General features: G+C 38.5%; 1 protein-coding gene across 1 annotated transcript in view; it reads right to left on the reverse strand.

Annotated features, from left to right (window-relative positions):
* Positions 1–11,469: 11,469 nt before the first annotated feature.
* LOC116301985 (uncharacterized) overlaps positions 11,470–20,551 on the reverse strand; it is a 37,777-nt gene continuing 28,695 nt past the window's right edge. Inside the window, exons 15-23 of the mRNA XM_031711161.1 lie at positions 17,930–18,021; positions 17,657–17,784; positions 16,812–17,110; positions 15,784–15,864; positions 15,159–15,226; positions 14,858–15,006; positions 14,316–14,490; positions 13,861–14,235; positions 11,470–13,718 (exon numbers count right to left, since the gene is read on the reverse strand). Of these exons, the coding sequence (XP_031567021.1) occupies positions 12,652–13,718; positions 13,861–14,235; positions 14,316–14,490; positions 14,858–15,006; positions 15,159–15,226; positions 15,784–15,864; positions 16,812–17,110; positions 17,657–17,784; positions 17,930–18,021 (2,434 nt within the window). The 3' untranslated portion in view covers positions 11,470–12,651. The remainder of the gene's footprint in view (positions 13,719–13,860; positions 14,236–14,315; positions 14,491–14,857; positions 15,007–15,158; positions 15,227–15,783; positions 15,865–16,811; positions 17,111–17,656; positions 17,785–17,929; positions 18,022–20,551) is intronic.

The raw sequence follows: 20,551 nt of genomic DNA on the forward strand, positions 1-20,551 counted from the left end.
CTCCAGACAGCGCAAAGTTTAATATTTTTCTACAAGAAACACTGACCCCAACTGGAATTGTTTTCGTCTAAGTTGGCCAGAATTAAAGGAACTTAGTGAATATCTTAACTAACCTTTCCATTTGACAGTTCAGATTATTTGAGAGCTTATAATAGTCACCGTTGTGTCTGCTTCGTAAGCGCGCCAACGCCTTCCCCTTTATTTTGACATGAAAAAGATGTGGCGAAGTGCTAGATAAAAGCTAAAAATAGACTAGTATTTAATCGACCAAAATCGAATAATTTTCGCCGGCGTTCACGCATTGCTACCGGCCTAGTTCTATCCGAGTTGCCTTTTTTGAAAAACTGAAGATGGTATGCGTTTACTTCGAACCAAACGAAACGGTCACTAAAGAAACTAAGGAACCTGAGAAGCAACGAACTGCTAGCTATACCTTCGTCTCCGTGAACCGAGTCGTTTATGACAGGGATTTATTAGCCTAGTAAAGTAAGGAAGTCTAAGCTATATTTGGAAATGAAACACGGAGATGACTCGTCGCACGTGTGCTCAAACGTTGTCCAAACAGCTGCCCGCCATGGTAGCAGAGCGAAACGAGGAACAGTTTACCATGCAACCCAAAATGAAAATCTTGGTTCTTTGCCAGAAATCAATGATTATCTGACACACATGCTATAAACCATACTTGACAGGGTCATTGATAACTAGTTTCATATTCTAGCTATTTGACTGCCATTTTGTTAATCTTGTCTGGAGATACCGAGTCTTATTAATAAAGCTTCAAAGTTGTCTATCATAAAACGTAGCATTAGTTGTGTTGTGCACAAGAAATGTTTGTACATAATACATCCAGCAAAGTTCATCTTGTTTATCTATTGAACAGTGGATTATTACTCAATGGTATTCTAACGGCTGCGCAAACTACAAGGCTGCTGCTGATGTGATAATTTTTATCTCATTCCGGCAATCATTTGTTTTTAGTTTTACACGTCTTGGATTTCAGGGTGCAAGGTTTGGTCATATATCATCAGCTCTTTCTATATACTCTAGAATTATTATATATATAACATATACACAGCCATTTGCAAAAATTATGGCCGTTTCAAATATACATACAAGTATATCAAAAGTATATCAGACACGGCGGGATATCTTTCTTGATTTTTTTTCAGAAAGCCCTAGTGATATACAACTAAAAAAAAATATCGTGGATGATATCCCATAATGTTTGATATGCTTTTGATATACTTGTATATATATTGGAAGCGGCCATAATTTTTTCAAATGGCTGTATATATATATAAGGTGCTGAGGGGCAGAACGTAAAACATGCTAAAATACGATTGCTTAGCCACTACATTTTGTGGAAAAAACTTTTTTCACTTGACTTTGTACAAAACCTATGTCTCTGATATATAACAGAAGATAAATAACACCAAATAAGTTACTTTTTTACATTCTGCATCTCATTTGATATCTTGCATCTCATTAGATATGTGTATAAATGTATTCTACAACCTTTTTGCAATCAAGTGCATATATATAGACAACTCGAAAAAAACATCAGGGATGATATCCCACAATTTTTGATATGTTTTTGATATACTTGTATATACATATGGAAGCGGACATAATTTTTGCAAATGGCTGTATATATATATATATATATATATATATATACACTTGATTGCAGAAAGGTTGTAGTATACATTTATGCAAATACCTAATTTATTCAGTATATCTAATGATATGCAAAACAGAAAACTCGTTTTATTTATTATTTGTTTCATTCAATGAAGGTCAAAATAGTTTATTCTTGTGTTTTATATCCTACAGATTATAAATCAATTGGTTTTGAGGGTTAAAAATGTAAAATTGCAATATGCATCTCATTAGGTATTTGTATAAATGTATAAATGTATACTACAACGTTTCTGCAATCGAGTGTATATATATATATATGTAGTGTTTAAAAAACGAGTAGGAGTGTTTTATCAGGTATAAAAGCACGAGGCATAGCCGAGTGCTTTTATACCTGATAAAACACGATCTACGAGTTTTTTGAACTGCTTAAAACACTCATGAACGATTTATAAGATTTTGGTTCAACTGGAGCCACCATACACGTCACGAACATGGATTTTTATACTTCGATAGAGATTTGACGTCACGGGCATGCGCAACCAGATTCAATAGAAGCTCCCACAAGTTGGATATTGCGTGCCAAGCCAAAGACAGGCACGTTAGTCAAAGATCCTTAGGGTTGACTATGGCCTTGATGAAGCTCTATGTCTTCATCTAAACTTGGATGCATACTTCATCCCTGATGAAGTCATCCTCATAGTATTCGAGTGGTCTTTATATAAAGATCACATGTGTCTTTATATAAAGACATATGTGTCTTTATATCACTTGAATACTAATGAAGAGGACTTTATCGGGTATAAAGGTTCATGCACGTGACGTGTATGGTGGCTCCAATTGGACCATAAGCTTATGAATTATTAATGAGTGTTTTAAATATTTATAATATATATTCAAGGCCAATTGTCAGATATCATCTAAAATGATAATACTAATCAAGATACATGTAGTAGCATTAGCAGTAGTCATAAACAAATCAAGAGAAAAAGAAGACAAAACAGAAGTAGTAGTAATCCTTGTCATTGTCCACTCATTTCAGTAAAGATGCTATGTTGTGGATTTCAATTGAATTTAACAACTCATTTTTTCAAAGGATGCAAAACATTTATTTCGTGAAACATGATGTGACCGTTTACGTGAAATACCTATTTTCTTGACATGTTTTAACCATTCGTACTCCCCTTCACCCTTACCACCCTATGAAATAGGAATAGCTGAACTTATAAAAACCCTAACTTGATCAGAATAAGCAGTCAAAATGAAAATATTAGAAGAATTTGGCCGCACTTCCATGCTGTACTTTTCTTTTCTACGTGCTATATAGATGCTTAACAAGATTCTTAACAAGAAAACTAGTTGTAAAAGACGTCTCACTGTCATCTCGACAACATCATCAGGTCAAATGAAAACTGTAAATTCTGACAACATACTGGCTTTCTAGAAAACAGCCACCCCCCTTTGGAATTATCCTAGGATCCACCAAACCCCTTAAAGAATAATGTAAGATCTAAGGAGGAACTACATACTAGCTTTCGCGATCGAAGAGTACAAGGACCCCCCCCCCCCCTCCCTCCCTTGGAATTGTCCTGGTTCAAGCACTGTGTTAAGTTACCTCTAAAGTTCAATGTGCATTTTGTATTAGGAGTCGGGTCATCCTCAACAGTTGGAGAAAAACGATTATGTCTGATTGGAAATAAGACCAAATAAAAACAAGGTCATTTATGGAAGTTTCCGAAGTCAGTCCTTGTTCGGAATAACAAATAAATTAAACTATTATTATTAATCTGTTAATATTGCATTGTTATTATTGTTTTGAACCTTGCGTTGGTCCACCTTATCCAGACAGTTTTGCTAACATTAGAAGGTTGCTTCACCAAGGTCTGAATCTGTGAGTTAAGCGAGGTTACTTGTGCACGTTTAACCAAAAAGAAAATCCAGGATAAAACTTAATCACATGCAAGTGAAAAGGAGCAAAATATGTTCGCATTGGATATATTGCGTCCAGATTGCTAATCAGCCTGGTCAAAGAAGCTAACAGATTCCTGGGAGGACTATTGCGAGTACTGCTGGGAACAAGAGTCACTTGTAGAGGTTACCGAAGTGAAAATATCTTTCTAAAATAGGTGGAAACAAAGGACATTGGCACCGGCAATAAATCTTTATCAAAGAGGGGTCATGTCTGGTTAAGAAGAGACACGACGCGTTAAGCCTCACGCAGAGAACGTTGCATGCATTACATCCAACGTCCAAAAACACCATTTACTGCAGAAATAAAATAAAAACCTATATCAATTTATACCGTCTGATGTTATGGAAAACTCCTGTACAAGGGAGCTAACATAGCAGATATCAGATCACTGCAGCCTTACGGATAATGTGCATTATAATCTAGTTAAAGCATTGCCTATACACCTAAGATCCTTTAAAACCACACAGGTAGTGAAAACAAATGAATGCAACAAATTAATCAGCCCTGACAGATGTTTTATTCTCTGCTGAGGATGCATGGCTTGATTCTGGGATATGAAATACGAAAAATAAATTAAGAAAAAAGTATTTATGATTAAATGTGAATTAGTTTAATCCGTGGTAAACCAGTATCAGATGCCGGCCGAGGGTTTAGATTTTTCCTCATCGCGTGATTTAACGTGAAAGTGAATACAAGAAGAAAGAAATAACATCACTTTAATGATATTAATGCAGACAAAACAAAGTGCAGACAAAGGAAGCGACACCCGCTAAGGGAGAACGGCTTGGCTGAACCAAATGATACGATCCTGATGCCAGAACGAACTTTCAAAGTAAAAACGGGGGCGGATCTAATGATTCCCACAAACCGAGGCAAATAATGTAATATTCTTTGCTTTCTTGTAGATGGTTTTTGTCATATTTTTTTAACAAGTCCTGGACAGGAAGGAGTTTCCCAGGCATCCAGTGAAGTAAAAAGGAAAATCAACTTAAGACATGAAACCAAGTCAGCAAGTACATCCATCTCCAACAGAGATGAAGTTCAGACTTCCAACAGCAAACTATTTATTTGGAGAATGGGTGTGTTTTCTGATAAAAGTTCAAGGGCTACGTTAAGCAAATCTTTTAATAAGATGTTTTGGGTGGAGTAAAGTTGAGTCTTAATTGAACGCCAAATACAATGTGCATAGTACCACTGAGTTCTCATATCTAGCTTTGCAGGTCACTTCTCAGAAACTATCTAAATATTCAGTTGTTATTCTTACCGCTGCTACACTAAGGGATAAATCTTTAGACAAAACAAAACACAAAAATAGAAAAGCTACAAAAATCTTTTTGTCATCAATGCTTTTCGTTGATTTATAATGGTTTTGTCATGAGACGGTACCATGAATCTTTCTCCCTGTGAAGGTGTCATTGCTTTAGTAAAACACACCAAATTGCCGGGTATTTCTAAGGCTTAGAAAACACTATCCTAACTAATGAATTCGTTTTCTCTAGAGCTACTGACCTTGGCCGGTTAGACTTGGCACCGCAGGCGAAATACCTAATTACAATTCATTATCAGATACGCCCTACTAATTCCGTTCTCACGAAGGTGCTTTACCTTGGCCTAATAAATGACCACTACTTGAATTCATCTATTTTGTATCCACACGCCCCTTGTGGAATCATCTTCAGTTGACAGGGCAAGCGTGTTTAAATAAAGTTAACCCACCTTAAATAAAGTTAACCTGTATATTCCCTTTCATTTGCTCTTCAAATTGTTCGTTCCAAGAGAAAAGAACTTCTAACTGCAAGTTTGCTCATCTTCACTAAGAAATGTTTTATGCATGGCTTTTGGTTTCTTTTCGGGAGAATTGCAAGAGAAACTAAGAGAGAATTCTGGACCCGATGTCTGATTGCCGTCGTGTTTGAAGGTTCCACACATAGACATCACTTTTCAAAAAAATCTTCTAGAAAACCCGACCAATTTTAGCTCATTCGAGTGGTGTTTCGTATAAAGACCATACAAAACCCTATCATATCGGACTCACTTCAAACCAATCACGCGCGGCTCTTTATTTCTCATTTTTATTACGTTAGTCAATTAATTTAGGGTACTCGTGCCACAGTTCTACAATCATATTCTTTGCTATTATTTTGTGCTAGACAGTCTCCCCTATTGTAAATGTTTAAACGATAATGTATTCAAGGGATGTAATTACAAAAAGTGCTCTGCGTTGTCCAAGAGTCGGTGTGGGTGTTCTCCTGATTCTCGATCGTTTAAAAAAGCCACGCAAGTCTCCTTTCAGCTAATCGTTATTACTATCGTAGTTTTTGATAAAAAATTTGTATTTATGCTAGTGATACTTCTTTCTTTATCGCACATAACTAACGAGAGTGAAAAAGCATATACGACTCAAAACAGTTTTCCTACAATAAGCAGTCTTACTAATCACGTTGACGACTTTGATCGTTTTGTTTCGAATGCATTAATTGGAAAATAATGATGGCACTAATTCCACTTGGCCCTATATTGTAGGCTTCTCGAACTTTCGGGCGTGGGTTAAGATATGGTTAATGGATTTTTGTTTGTACTCAAAGCAAATGTTATTTTGATTCAACTATTCTATGACTATTCTTTTCGTAAGATACAACAAACAGTACATGCAAAAAGACTTTTAATATAGGTGTAGACGTGGAGTGATTCCGTCACGATGTCACGACGAGTATCGTAGTCAAATCTGCCGACACCTAATCCACTGTCCTCCCATTTCAGAGCCATCCCTAGAGGGAGTATTAGAAAGCATATGAATATAGATACAACTCAAACAAAGAATCTCACGTGAACTGAAGTGGGAAAATATTGGATTGGGTCAATAAGACGTTTGCACGATGGCGTCATTGACCTTTACTACCAGATTCCCTTGCACACTTTCTTTTTTTCAGTTAATTAGCACCAATTATCTTACTATTCTCATGAGGGAATACAAATTGAAATAAGAAAGAAAATTCGTAAAGCATACATCTTGGTAGTGGGAGTCAAATGACGCCATTATGCAAACGTCCTATTACTAAAAACGTGAAAGATTGGATTCTTGAAAGTGGAGGTGCAACCAGGATTTATAATATCGACTCTAGACTGTTCTTTGGCTAACAACTTTTTTAATAACAGGATCAAGATTGGATATTGTCAACTAATGAGTTTGCCTAATGGTCGTGGGTCGTGGGTCGTGGGTACGAAGTCGTGGGTCGTGGGTATGACGTCGTGGGTCGTGGGTACGAAGTCATTTATAAAGTTAAATTTATCACTATACTTCCAAAACGAAATCGTGTGGCTTTGTTCCTATAAATTCGGTGTAATTGTGGGTTGTGCAAGGTAGTCTGTGTCTGATTTGCGTGACAGTGTTATAAAAATACACCAATTGGTGGCCTGGAAAACCTTTTAGCACTTTCTTACATTTCATTTATATTGGCCTTACTGTTCAAACATAAATTTGGCGGGAAAAAAAAAGAAAAAGAAGAAAAAACAACAACTAGTCTTCTACCTTGTCTCGCTTCAACGAGGAGTCTTCAATGGACTTTATCAAGATGTTACCTAGAAACTAGAGCGACAAGCGGCTGCAAACGTGTGAAGTTGATGGACAGCAAATTTGCGTTTTCGGCATCGCGTTTCTCCTCGTTCTATGTTTTTTGTTGTTGCGGGAAAGCTTGTTTCACTATTTCTTAGTAGTTCTCTGCGTTAGTATGGAAATCCTGAGTAAACGACTCGAAAGTGCGGGGTTTACCGTTACCTACGACTCCAAGGTTGATAGGGACTGCTTTTATGCAGCGGGAGCGTATCAGTTGGGCTTAAATACCAGGAAGGTCAAAGAAGTTATATTCACTAACTTAGAGAAGAACCGATTTGATGTAAGTATAATCAAAACGATGTTTTATTCTTGATTTTGCGGGTCCATACCTAAATTATAAGGAAAGTGGAAATTCCAATAGAGTCAGCTCTTTAAAAAATCATGTCCACCAACTACATGGAATGAATAATCGCCGGTTTAGGAGATTCCAACACGTGTCTCCATCTTCATCTTCATCACCAGTCTCAAACCTTTTATTCAGTTTTATTGGAACTAAATTTTGATTTTATGTCTTAATGTATACGAGAGATCTAGTATCTTTTCTTATTGGGTGCGACTGGAAAGAGCCTAGATTTTACTCTGCATTGCTCACGCTGTGTGGACACTACAAAAACTTTTTTGAATTTCGAATCATTCTCAACACACTTCTAATTCGATCGCTTTTCACATAGTCTATTTTTGCTTCAAATTGTTGGTGTAAAGTTTATGGAAATATCTGATAAGATGCTCCTTTCGTTTTCTATTATCAAGCCAAAACTCAAAATATTTGCTTTTAACAACTACCAATGACAAACAAGAGGTCAAGATTTGCGTGACTAGCTAATTTTGAGGACAGCAAAGTTTGGGGATTTTATAGACGTTACCGGTTAATGAAAAAACCTATAATCTAATAATAGAGACAAAAAGCTATAAGCTTTACGTTAATACTTCGAGTCGAGTTCGCGAATTTACAGGAAGAAAGCCACACAATCTCGTTTTAGAAGAATAGTGAAGAAATGATAAATTTGGAAATTTGGGGAAAAAAATGGAACCCACGACTTTTTACCCACGACCCACGACTTCGTACCCACGACCCACGACTTCGTACTAATCCAATGAAAACATTTTTTCCCAAATCAGATTGACAGATTTTCCCAATGAAAACCTTCATAATACTTTTTGTACATTTACTGTTATCTTTCCTGTATCATCATATTTAGCACACAAACATTGCCACTACAAAAAATGCTTCTGGATGTATTCCATGGTGATGCGGATTTGCAGTAAGTCAGAGGAGAATTTCTCAGTTGACCGGCATTCCACGAACCAATTCGTATAAAGGGTTTTATTTTTTACTCAGTCTTGATACATTTCCCCCCACACAAATATGTAATTTGTCTTTCTCAGTTTTGAGTAATGTTTTCTTCCTCATTGTAAAGACAATACCGATCTCACAACCAATACACAACACATCATTTCACAAGACTAAGATACGTAATATACTAGTCCAATAAAATACTGAACTTGCAAGTCGATAAGTTTGATATCAGAAAGCATGCAGAAGCTTTTATTCCAGGTTTGCCGCCGTTAAGGACGTCGTCACCAATGAAAGCAACTTCTTTCCAGAACGATTTCAACATCTCATAATGTGAGGGGGGGGGGGGGGGGGGGGGGAGGAGTCACCCAATTTACCCCCTGAATTCGCCCTTGTTTTTCCAAGGCCAGTTCTTATAACCGAGGTAAGAGGTCTACCAAAAAGGCGTTTCTAGTCAATTGATGCGGATAAAATTTGAGCGACATTTGTTACTGACCTTTTTCCTATTCAGTCTTTCCAAGGGTCTCAGACTTGTAGGCGACAAGGTTCAATAGGAAGCACGTACTCCTAAAGACTTGTACCTTTAGTGTTGATGGCTTTCTAAAGTTATTTTTGTCTCGACGGACGGCACCGAGTAGAGATTAATATCGTCTTAGATATCATACAACATAAATACTCGACTACTCTTTAGACGTTTTGGCGCCAGCATTAAGCAGACGCAATTAATATGGCGATCGTGACCTAATACCGGTGGATGGATAAACTCAAATGAAATCTAAATCAAAATCTCTTTAAAGTACCACATCTAGTTTTCGTGCTTTTCTTTATGAAAGTGATGTCAGCGTCACTTGCGCTCCCGGGGCGCTTGTCAACAAGTAATTCTTAATATAGAAAGCTTGGAAAGCAAGTACTGACGTACTGTAATTGGAACTTAGTAAGATACTCCCTTTTGTGTATCTTAAAAGCTACTGCATATTGTGACTTTGAATATTTTCATTTTCTTTTATAAAGTAGAGATAACATTTCGTCTAGTTTGTGTCTTTATGTCTCATTAAAGAGGACTTAAATCCTTAAAATAACTACTAATAATGCCTAATAATTTTGACTGGCGTATGATTGTCAGTGAGTATCGCAAACTTCGTGACCTCATAAAAACGTCTTTCGCCCTTATTCAATAGATATAGCATCTTTATTGTTAATCAAGACTATCAGGAGAAGGGGTCAACATTGGCAAGTATGCGAAGAATGTTAAGAGTTAACAGACCAGTAGGTCCTCAGGTAAGCAATTGATCAAGAAAGCATAGCTGTTCCAAAAAAGCCCGCGAAAAACGATCTAGTTTGGATAGTTCAGTCCAAAGGCAACATTCCAACGCTAGTCCAGTGAAAAGTCACTAGAACAGACAAGCAGGAAGCTAAAGTCTCGCCTGTACCTTGGTTAGACACAGACAAATTCACAGACTGGGACGGCCGGTGAGGAGAGCTTTTGAGACAAACGAGAGCTAGACGGATGGTTAGACGAGATGGCGTTAGAAACATGAAACTAATCACATCAATGTGCTGTGATATATTTAGGTGAACCCAAGACACAATGATGATTATAATCACATATCTGCACATATCACAAACACATATCACTTATTAACAGCAGTTCAGGAATGCAACAAGCTGAACCGCTTCCCGAAAACCAAGGGTTAATGTACGTAAATCCCTACAGACATTTGATTAATGTGTAAAATGCTTTTAATGATTGCTCAAGGACACTGCATTTCGAGTATGGGGGGACATGAACTTAGCGACCACCGCAACGACAGGTAATTGATCACTGATAGCATACTTAGCATACTATACTTGGAACCTTCCAAATATCTTGTGATTCTTGGCACCATTTCAAACCATTTTCGATAAGTTCATGCTAAATATTAACATGATACCCTGATGTAATGAAGTGCGCACAAATTGCACAGTACTTTTTAAGGAGACAACTAAGAACAATTATCACCATCATTTTTAAAATTGAAATAATTTTAAAATGACTATTTTGACTAAATCAGTATGCTGTAGTGTCAAAGAACATCTATAACCCAGCCCCACCTTCCTCCCGTACATTTATTATTAGCGCCGTCCCACTTCTGATCGGTTGGGAGCAGGTGCATTATAAGAGCACACAGCACGCGCTCACTTTTTTTTAGAAATCTCTCGCGCGCTGATTGGTTATTTTTTATCATCAATAAGAGGGCAGACAGATAAGCTGACGTCAACGAGCGCGCGCTCTTTCCGTTGGTTGTTTTGATCAGTAAAAATTAGAAGGTTTTATCGTTTTTGTTATTGTAAAAAACAAAATGACATCAGGTTTTTATGTTTCTGTCCTCTTATTGACAATAAATTTCGTCATCACATTGTCAAAGTAGTATGCGGATCCACACTACATGTACTTTGACAATGTGATGACGCAATTTATCGTAAAAAAGAGGACAGACACATAAAAATCTGATGTCAATTTGTTAATTCTTAAGGTATTTAATACAAGGCGTTGCCAGTTGCCAGAGTCAGAAAAAAATCGGCAATATCTTAAAACGCTATTTACAGATAGAGCAGCCAGTAATAAATTGCATGTTTTTGGTGTTCCAATAGTTTCAAAGCACAAGGTTTTTTATTTTTCCAAACACTCGCATTTTAACCGATAAATAATTATAAAAAATTCTCTTTTACTCCGACGGACTAGCGTCCGAAACGTCAGTAAGTTTTTTCATCTTCTCACGGTCTATAATTTACCCTTTTATCATTACTGTTTCATTAGAAACACCGACGCCAGCTCACACTAGTTTTTAGCTAGTTATCTCTTCTACGAGACTTTTACTTTGGACTTTTACAATGGACTTTGTCCATTTTGCCGGGTTTGGACCTAAGCAAATAACGTAACGAGGATTCGGCGTAAAAATGGAAACCAGAAAATACGTAGCAAATTGTTATCGTTTATTGAGCAGCGAAACATAATTACCGGCTTTAGTAGAAAATAACAAGTCATTCTTATAGGCTGGGGAAAAATATAGTCCTGCTGTCAACCAGTGACCGCAGAGCGACACTGTCCCATTATTTACATTTTATATTATCTGAATATTACAAGTTTCAATCTTCAATACATTGTTGAATTATAAGATAATTTAAAATACTAAGCCAATAAAAAATATATCAATTTATATTAATAAAATCATCTAAAAAAACTTTATCAATGAATATTTCAAAATGTAAAGCCTGGTTTCCACTAACAACGCAAGCCAACGAACGAAAAACAAAATCTTTCGTTCTCTTGAGCTCCTTTTTTTAATAGTGAGAAACATGGAGTTACGTCTGCTTGCGAGAACCAGGCTTTACTCTACCGAAGCTAGAGACTACTTTGTTCGTGAACATGCGGTTTTTAAGATTCTGCTGTTGCATACTATCTAATGTCTAGTGCGCATCTTTCAATTGAGGGACAAACGTCAGTAAAATTGAGCACGATCAAGTGCGCCAGTTGGTCCTTCGTAGAGGAACGCTGCCGCGGAAAAAAAACAGGTGCCACTCCGCAAAGCGAAAAAATCATGCAGTGCAGGTGACGTCATAGTCGCCATATTGGTTGATTGTGACAAAAGATGTGGTTTTTGTCCCGTCGGTAGGTAATTCAAAGTACGGGGGTACTCCGCCCGGACAGTCTTATCTTCCCCTTTATTATAGAGCGTTTTCACGTGACATCACAGCGGCCATGTTGTTGTATCATATATGTTCTTTCCTCGGAGAATTGAACGTTATTTTTATGCAAAACTGTGCAGAAAGTTTCTATTGTTTGGTACAGCAATATGGCTGCCTTCTCACGTGAATGAAAACGCTCTATACTGACACCCTACCCTTTTCTATATCTAAACTTGCCTAACTCATTGTGGTACATCATGTAAACGGACATTTACATTTGATTTACATTTTGAAAGCATTCCCTAGATTGGAGATATTTGAAAACAGAGCTATATTCTAAGTGCGCATAGAAAGCGGAGCCTTCAATCCAATCCGCTGCCGCAATATTTGCATACCATTACAGAGATTTGATCAGATTATAATTTTTTTTTTTAAAGTAATGTCTTCTAACAAAAACGCAAAATATTGTCAGTTGATCTGCCATATCATGATTCTCGGCTCTGTACTTTTTGTCTCTTGCTTCTTACGTCTTTGATCCAAATGTCCCTCCCCAGCCGTGACGAGTAGGACTGGATATTTGAGCTTTGGCTTCAAGTTGACAATCTTCTTACTTTCTCCCTTGTCGGGAGACTGGGCATCAGAGGACGGAGGGGAAAATAAAGAACAACTGTCATTGGTTTTCTTCATCGACTCGTTATCAGAATCTGAATCACGAATGTTTGATTGCCTTGGGGAAGAGTTAACGAACGATACATAATCCGCAGATTCACCGAGGCTGTCTGAAGTGACGTTACTTGGTTTACTCTCTGTGTTATCTAAATCATCACTAAAGGCAGCGTCTAATGCATCATCTACTGCTTTCACATCCTCCACTTGATTAACATCATTGTTGTCAGCTGGCTTACCCACATCTAGTGCTTCACCTATCGCTTTGGCATCTTTCTGAGCTTCACTCAGTTTAACGTATTGTCCTGTTGAGGGAACTCGTTCTCGAAATTCAGTCGAAAGCTTTCCGAGCGCTGTACCTTGAGGTTTCAAGCTATAACTGCTATCGCTACTGGGTGATAGAGAACTACCAGCTGTTGCCATACTGTTATTCTCGGCCGAGGCGCTTTCGCCATTCTGCAACTTCGTGGTCTTATTTCTTGTAGATGTGCTGTCCTCGGTTTTATCTAGCTCCTTGGAGATACTTCCGGTTATCAAAACTGCCGAGACATCAGGAGGGTCTGGAACCGAGGCACTTGGAGAAGTGCCAAAGCCTTTAAAATCTTCCATCAGTTGAACAAAATCCGTGTCCGCTAAATCTGGAATCTGATTGGATAATTTACCACTACTATTAATATCACCATTACCTTGTGTACTTCCGATTCGTACTGTGTAGTTTGAACTGCTTGTCAAAGATGTCCCTGGCGGTACATAATTCTTTTGGTCTTCGACAAAAGAAAAGTCGTCGTCCGAATGTATATCTTCGTCATCTTCCTCATCATCGGCATCTGCTCGGGGTGCTTTCGACGACATACTAGGTTTTGCATTTCCTGTTTTATCGATAGGAAACAAAATTACATTAAGCCTATAATATGTTGAAAGGGCTAGGCCTTTCAAATCATCTCTCTAAATATCTGTGATAAATGGGTGGTTATTGTAGTAACTGTGATAAAGCTAGAAGCGACTGCTTACCATTTCTTGCCGGCTGAGGACCATTTGCAGCATAAGAACTAGACCCAGAAATCCCTGCGTCAGTCTGAACACAGGCATCCCGCGTCTCGTGTTCTTTGAACAGCTGGTATCTTTTCTTATTCCCCGAACCTGATCCAATAGGTACCTCGGCGTTTGGGTTGTTTTTTAAAGGGTACATACTACGTACGCGTCCATGGTATGCATGGAAGGATACACACGCTCGTCCCGACACCAGTGGGATTCCATCAAGGCGCGGGAGTGGGAACAATAGTACAAGACCTACACTTGTCCCCACCCACAGTAAGCCTTCATCTGCCACCATGCATGTCACACACAGTTTAGTCGATTTGATTTTCTCCAGCTGAGAATCAATATCTAAAATAAAGTAACATCACAAACGAATTAATAATTTTCTGGATTAAATTTCAAATTTTCATATTTACTGATCCCCTTACCATTCTGCATGGTATTAACAGTGTACGCTATATTCATGTCCTGAACATGTTTCATCGTCTCGCTGTGGAAAAGCTTAATTGTCGGTTGTTTCCATAGAGACACCCAAACACCGATACCATAGCACACGAGGTGACGAACGGTTACCTTGGAGCTGGGATCCACGTCGATTACGTTCTAAAAAATTGAACAAAATAACTCCTTACCGACAGACCATTATTTATATGCAAACCAATATCTGTAGAACTATCTTTGACTGACTAGGAATAATAACGTCATATATAATAGCCACTAAAAGCAGCACGGTATATACCAACGGCTCTCCTGAAAAACTGTTACCTTTCAAACATTTTATTGTGAAAATGCGTGCTTAAAATCACGACAGAAGTGACAACATCGCAATACTGCCTTGTCATTGTACACTATACTGGAGAGTACAGCGGCGCCTTCACACTGCTTTCAGATCAACCTCACTGAGCTGCGTAATGCATGCTCTGCTGTATTTACAGTGATGAAGAGGGATAAACTCAGTTTAACTCATTACCATTACTATTTCCTTTTTGTAATCAAGCACGTGGATTTGATTACTGCTACCGCACCACAGGGTTCCTGTGACTTTGACTAGAGCCATACTCATTACTGGTAGCTTACTGAGGCCAATTGCTTTAGGCTTGCTGAAGTCCCAAATACCATCTAGAAGAATGAAAAGTAAATGTGAATGAAAAGAATCTTTTCATATCAACGTAAACAGTTTGTTGACTGATTACAAACTTAAGGATCCCTTGCACTAACTGCTTTGACAGTCTTTAGGAGAGGCTCTAGGACAGATATTGATAGCCATTTACCTTTATTTGGTTTGAACACGACAACACTTCCATCTGCAAGACTCGCAAACACTTTTCTCTTGACAGTTCTGTTGGTAATGTCAGAAGACGATTTTAACACTACAAGCTAAGACTTGACGGGACGTTTTGGACACTGCTACCAATCATGTCCCACAACTACCAACAATGTTAAGACTTGGTGGTACTGCTAGATACAACTACCAAACATGTCCAACAGCTACCAACAATGTTAAGACTTGGTGGTACTGTTGAATACAACTACCAACCTTGACCAACAACTACCAACAATGTTAAGACTTGGTGGTACTGTTAGATACAACTACCAACCATGACCAACAACTACCAACAATGTTAAGACTTGGTGGTACTGTTAGATACAACTACCAACCATGACCAACAACTACCAACAATGTTAAGACTTGGTGGTACTGTTAGATACGACTACCAACCATGTCCAACTACTACCAACAATGTTAAGACTTGGTGGTACTGCTAGATACAACTACCAAACATGACCAACAACAGAGAACAATGTCGAGACTTGGTGGTACCGATTGAAATGTACAACTTTAGACCTACATTGCATTGCATAGATAATGGTAACCATGGTAATACAATGGCTTACTTTAGAGCGAGAACAGAGTCAGGTAATTTGACAGACATGACGTATCGTCTTTCAGAGTCGACACCATTGAAGATATAAATTCTAAAAAATAAATAGTGTTCAACAGATTAGCATACAAGAAATGGAGATTTTCAAACGCTATTAGGTTATTATGGTGTTTTATTCCCGACAAAATTCAACATCAGGTTTTCAACATTCTAATAAAGAATTCAGTGTTTCACTTGCAATGCAATATTGTTAGTTGCTTTTCCGACACTGAAGATTTCGATTTCAACTTAGCTGTAATCTCGTCCAACATTCGAGTTCCGCGATTCAACATTCGTTAATAGCTTTCCGTGCCTGGACAAAATTCAACATTGCTCTTTTGACATACATCAATTTCAGCATCCAACTTTGAGAACGTTATTTTCCAAACAGTATATTAAAATGTCGGGAATATAACGCTATAGGTTATGCCCTTACTCACATGTAAGCGCAATAGGCGGCCACGTTCGCAAAGGATTCGTTAGAGATATTAAAAAGCTCACGGACTCGCTTGTTTGTGATATGATATGGAAACTCGTGAATAAAAACCATATCAAGCTCTTAACATGTGATAATCTCTATATAGATTCCATTAATACGTTGTTGAATAGGGTACTGACTTGTCTAACATTTTTACCAAAATTTCCTTAAAGGTAGGAACGTCGTATATGATACGTTATTTAATTGCTACCAATAATTGTATTTGGTTATCCACGTGTCTATACCATACATGAAGTACCTTACGGCTAAAGCCTTGCAATCAAGTGTGAATTTCAAGACATCGAACATGGCCAATTTATATTTTCAGGGGCTTGAAAGTGCAGTTGTTCTAAGAACCACTTTGATTCCCTAAAGCACTATTGATCGAGTAAAACACGTTATCTGAAATGGAACCACATTCAGCTAAACTGAATGGTTTTATGATCTAGTACTACAAGACATGACTCAAATGGCTTCCAGCAGAGACCATCTAACCCCCTGAATGATACATGAATATCACTTACTTTCCTGACTGGGTTCCAAGCCAGACAGTCGGGAAAGGAAAACCAAACTTGCCACTGATAGGCCCCGTTACTTTCTTGTCTTCACCACAGGTTCTCTTGACAAACTCACCGCACATGATCTGGGAATCACAGACATGAAACGATTCGACAATCTTGGGGGATGAAGAGGAGGACACACTAATTACGTTAACAAATCCAACACTGTCCCCACCACCGCACAGTAACCACAGGTTATTGTAGTTGTCATGGATACCAGGTAAAGGGTCGGATGCATCTGGACAACTAACTATACCCTGGACCTGTATAAAGAAATGTGAAAAATAAAATAAACTGCATTGCAAAGATTATGTTATGTCGTACAAGTAATAAAGTTGTGGCCCACGGGAACCAAATCAAGCAACTACTGATGTCGTGCGTAAGGCTTAATTATTCGGTACTTACTTAAAACAATCATATTTGTTTCAAAACTTGGCATGGTGAATGCGTGACCTCCGAGAATGCGTAACGCAACACTGCATGTCTTGTATATATATATTTTTTTACACCGGCCATGCATGAGGGAGTTACAGATTTTGGATTTTAAAATAAAATGAAAAATTTTCTTCTATGCGTGCAAGTAGAATGAGCTTGAAGACAGACATCCATTTATTTACGCAGTGTGTCCAAATACTAAAGATTGTTCAGTTTAAGGAAGCTGTGGAGAGTCTATCTTCTAAACCTAGACTGCAAGCACGCCATGATTAGCCCAGTTTCTTAGCAACTAGTCTCACAGTAACACACGCTTTCTAGGTCTTAACAGGGGTATGGAATAATGGCAGTACATGGCTGGCCCACGGATATCTTACCCTGGCCTTAGGATTCAAAAGAAACAAATCAGTATTGTCTTTGAGAAGAGGCATATTGCGACGCAGGACAGGCACTCCTCCTGTCCCATCATCCTCTGGGAGATACCAGCCTGGGTTATTTTCTGGAGCTGAAACATTAATAAACAAGAGTTAAAACAAAACGAGGCAGAAGACAAAGGAACTTAGAAGATTAAAAAAAAAAAAAAAAAAGGAAAGAAAGAAAGAAAGAAAAAAATAACAGGAAGGAAAGGAAAAAAAAACTGATTGACCTACCAAGTCTAAGAACAGCAGTATTAAGAGCTGTTAACCAATCGGCCTTGATCGTGGGGGAGTCAGTACTAAATATATAGTTCACTCTTCCAGTTCTTTAACGCATAACAGAAATATACATGAAAAACAGGAATTCATTTTTTGTATTTCGAAAACGAGAACTGGATAGTAAAAAGTATATTAAAATGTTAGAAAAAAGTAAAACGTGTCTGTCGGTATTTATACAGCTGTCTCAAAAAAGTTTGATAAAGGGTTTTGTACATGTTACATACTGCAGGTTGTTTGCCATGTATTATGCCTATATGTATATAATGTCAGCACAGAACAAATTACTGCAGAAAAAACATACAGACCATTTTTGGGAAAATTCCATATGGTTGACCTTTCACTTATTGTATTCACATCGCCCATACACGGGCCGTGAAGTGAGTAGTATAGGGGATGGGGGTATCAGCGCAGTTGACCACCCGAGGATTAGCCGCGTCAAGTTAGGGTAGTACGGGTATTATCCGCGTAAAGTACTGGTCGAAGTGAAGATATTTGTGTCCAAATATGGAGTGCGAAGGTTGTGGTAGAGCTTTTAAGAAAGAAGCAGATTTGAAGAAGCATTTAAAGATGAGAAAGACGAAATGTATGAGCAGCTATGATTGTATGTGTGGTAAGTCTTTTCTGACTAAGGTTAAGTTGTTTTGGCATTGTCAGGACTGTAAGTATGACTACGATGATATAAAAAGGAGCTGGAACTAGATATATAATATTTCCTATTATATATGGAATCCCAAAGCAACTTCAAGACAATGTCAATACCCGGAAACGGTGAAATTGACGTTAGACAGTTTTGGGTAAGGTCGGAAAGGAAGGTAAAGAGGACGCTACTTTCTAGAAGCATTGCGAGAAGAGGAGGAAGAGATAAGAGAACAATTAAGGCGTCCAAAGAAGATGGTATTTACCAAAGAGAACCAGGAAGCGTTTGCTAAGGCAAAGAGATGTCACGTATGCCAACAGACACTATTACAGTTTGGAAGACGAGCCAAGAAAGCGTGGGATGAAGATGGGAAGTATTTAGGAGAAGCACACTTTAAATGTGGTAGGTATGCAAGGAAGGGGGAAAAGCCTGACAAGCCTTCTACCCACTGCATTGATTGTCATAAAGCATTTGTGGAAGACTTCTATGTGGATAAGGTGATAGACTATTGTCAAGTAACGGGTAAGTACATAGGAGCAGCGCATTGGAGATGCAATACTAAAGTGAATCCAGAAATGGAGATACCCGTATTCTTTCACAATTTAAGGGGTTACGATAGTCACTTACTACTACAGGGAACTGACGGGTCTGAGGTGAAGTGTATACCCAACAACAAAGAGAGGTACATGTCTGCAACTGTTGGTAAGCTAAAGTTCTTAGATTCACAGCAGTTCATGGCAGACTCTTTAGCCAACTTAGTCAGATACAACACCGAGTTTCCCATTTCCAGTGAATACGGTGCAGAAAGGAAGGGAATTTACCCATACGAATACATGAGCAGCTGGCAGAAGGTCGAAGAGCCCCTACCACCGAAGGAAGCATTCTACAGCACCATAACCGAATCCGGCATAAAAGATGAAGAATACCAGCATGCGTTAGACGTGTGGGAGAAGCACTCCTGTAGGAACATGGGTGACTACCACGACATTTACTTAAGGTCACACGTAGTACTGTTAGCAGACGTCTTCCAGAGCTTTAGAAAGATGGCTATGGAATATTATGGGTTGGACCCAGCCAACTTTTTCACGGCTCCGGGGCTTAGTGGGAGTGCCTTGTTAAGGAAGACGAATGTGCAATTAGACCTGCTAACGGAATACGACATGTTCAGGTTTATGGAAGATGGTATTCGTGGTGGAGTTTGCGGTCCAAGCAGGCGCTACGCCAAAGCGAACAACCCCGCAGTAACGTACGACCCAGACAAACCCACTTCATACATATTTTACTTAGATGCGAACAACCTTTATGGTTGGGCAATGTCGCAATACTTACCCGTACGCGACTTTGAGTGGGAAGAATTGCGTTCAAAGGACTTTTACATGCAGGTAGGTAAGGAAGACGACAAAGGTTACATCTTAGAAGTAGACCTAGAATACCCCGCGCATCTGCATGATTCACACAATGAATTCCCGCTAGCAACAGAAGCAATAGAGATACCTTTTAAGCAACTGAGTCCACTGCAGAAAGAAATGTGTCCCGGGTACAAACCGTACAGGAAACTCACCATGAACTTAATGAATAGAAAGAAGTATGTAGTACATTACAGGAATTTGCAGTTCTACGTAAGACATGGTATGAGAATAACAAAGATACACAGAGTCCTGAAGTTTACGCAGGAAACCTGGATGCGTAGCTACATCGACTTTAACACCCAAAAGAGAACCCAGGCAAAGAACGACTTTGAGAAGAACCTATTCAAGTTGATGAACAACAGCGTATTTGGGAAGACCATGGAGAACATACGCAAAAGGATAGGCATAAAGATAGCTAGCACAAAGGAGGAAGCTGAAGCTTACGTGTCGCAACCAGGTTTCGTCAGGTACGTAGAGATGCTGAACTTCTATGTGATTCACATGAAGAAAGCGAACCTATTCCTGAACAAA

This window comes from Actinia tenebrosa, unplaced genomic scaffold, assembly GCF_029948245.1.
Source record: "Actinia tenebrosa isolate PJP-AT-01 unplaced genomic scaffold, QUT_ActTen_1.0 PGA_scaffold14__42_contigs__length_11649687, whole genome shotgun sequence".
Lineage (NCBI taxonomy): Eukaryota > Metazoa > Cnidaria > Anthozoa > Actiniaria > Actiniidae > Actinia > Actinia tenebrosa.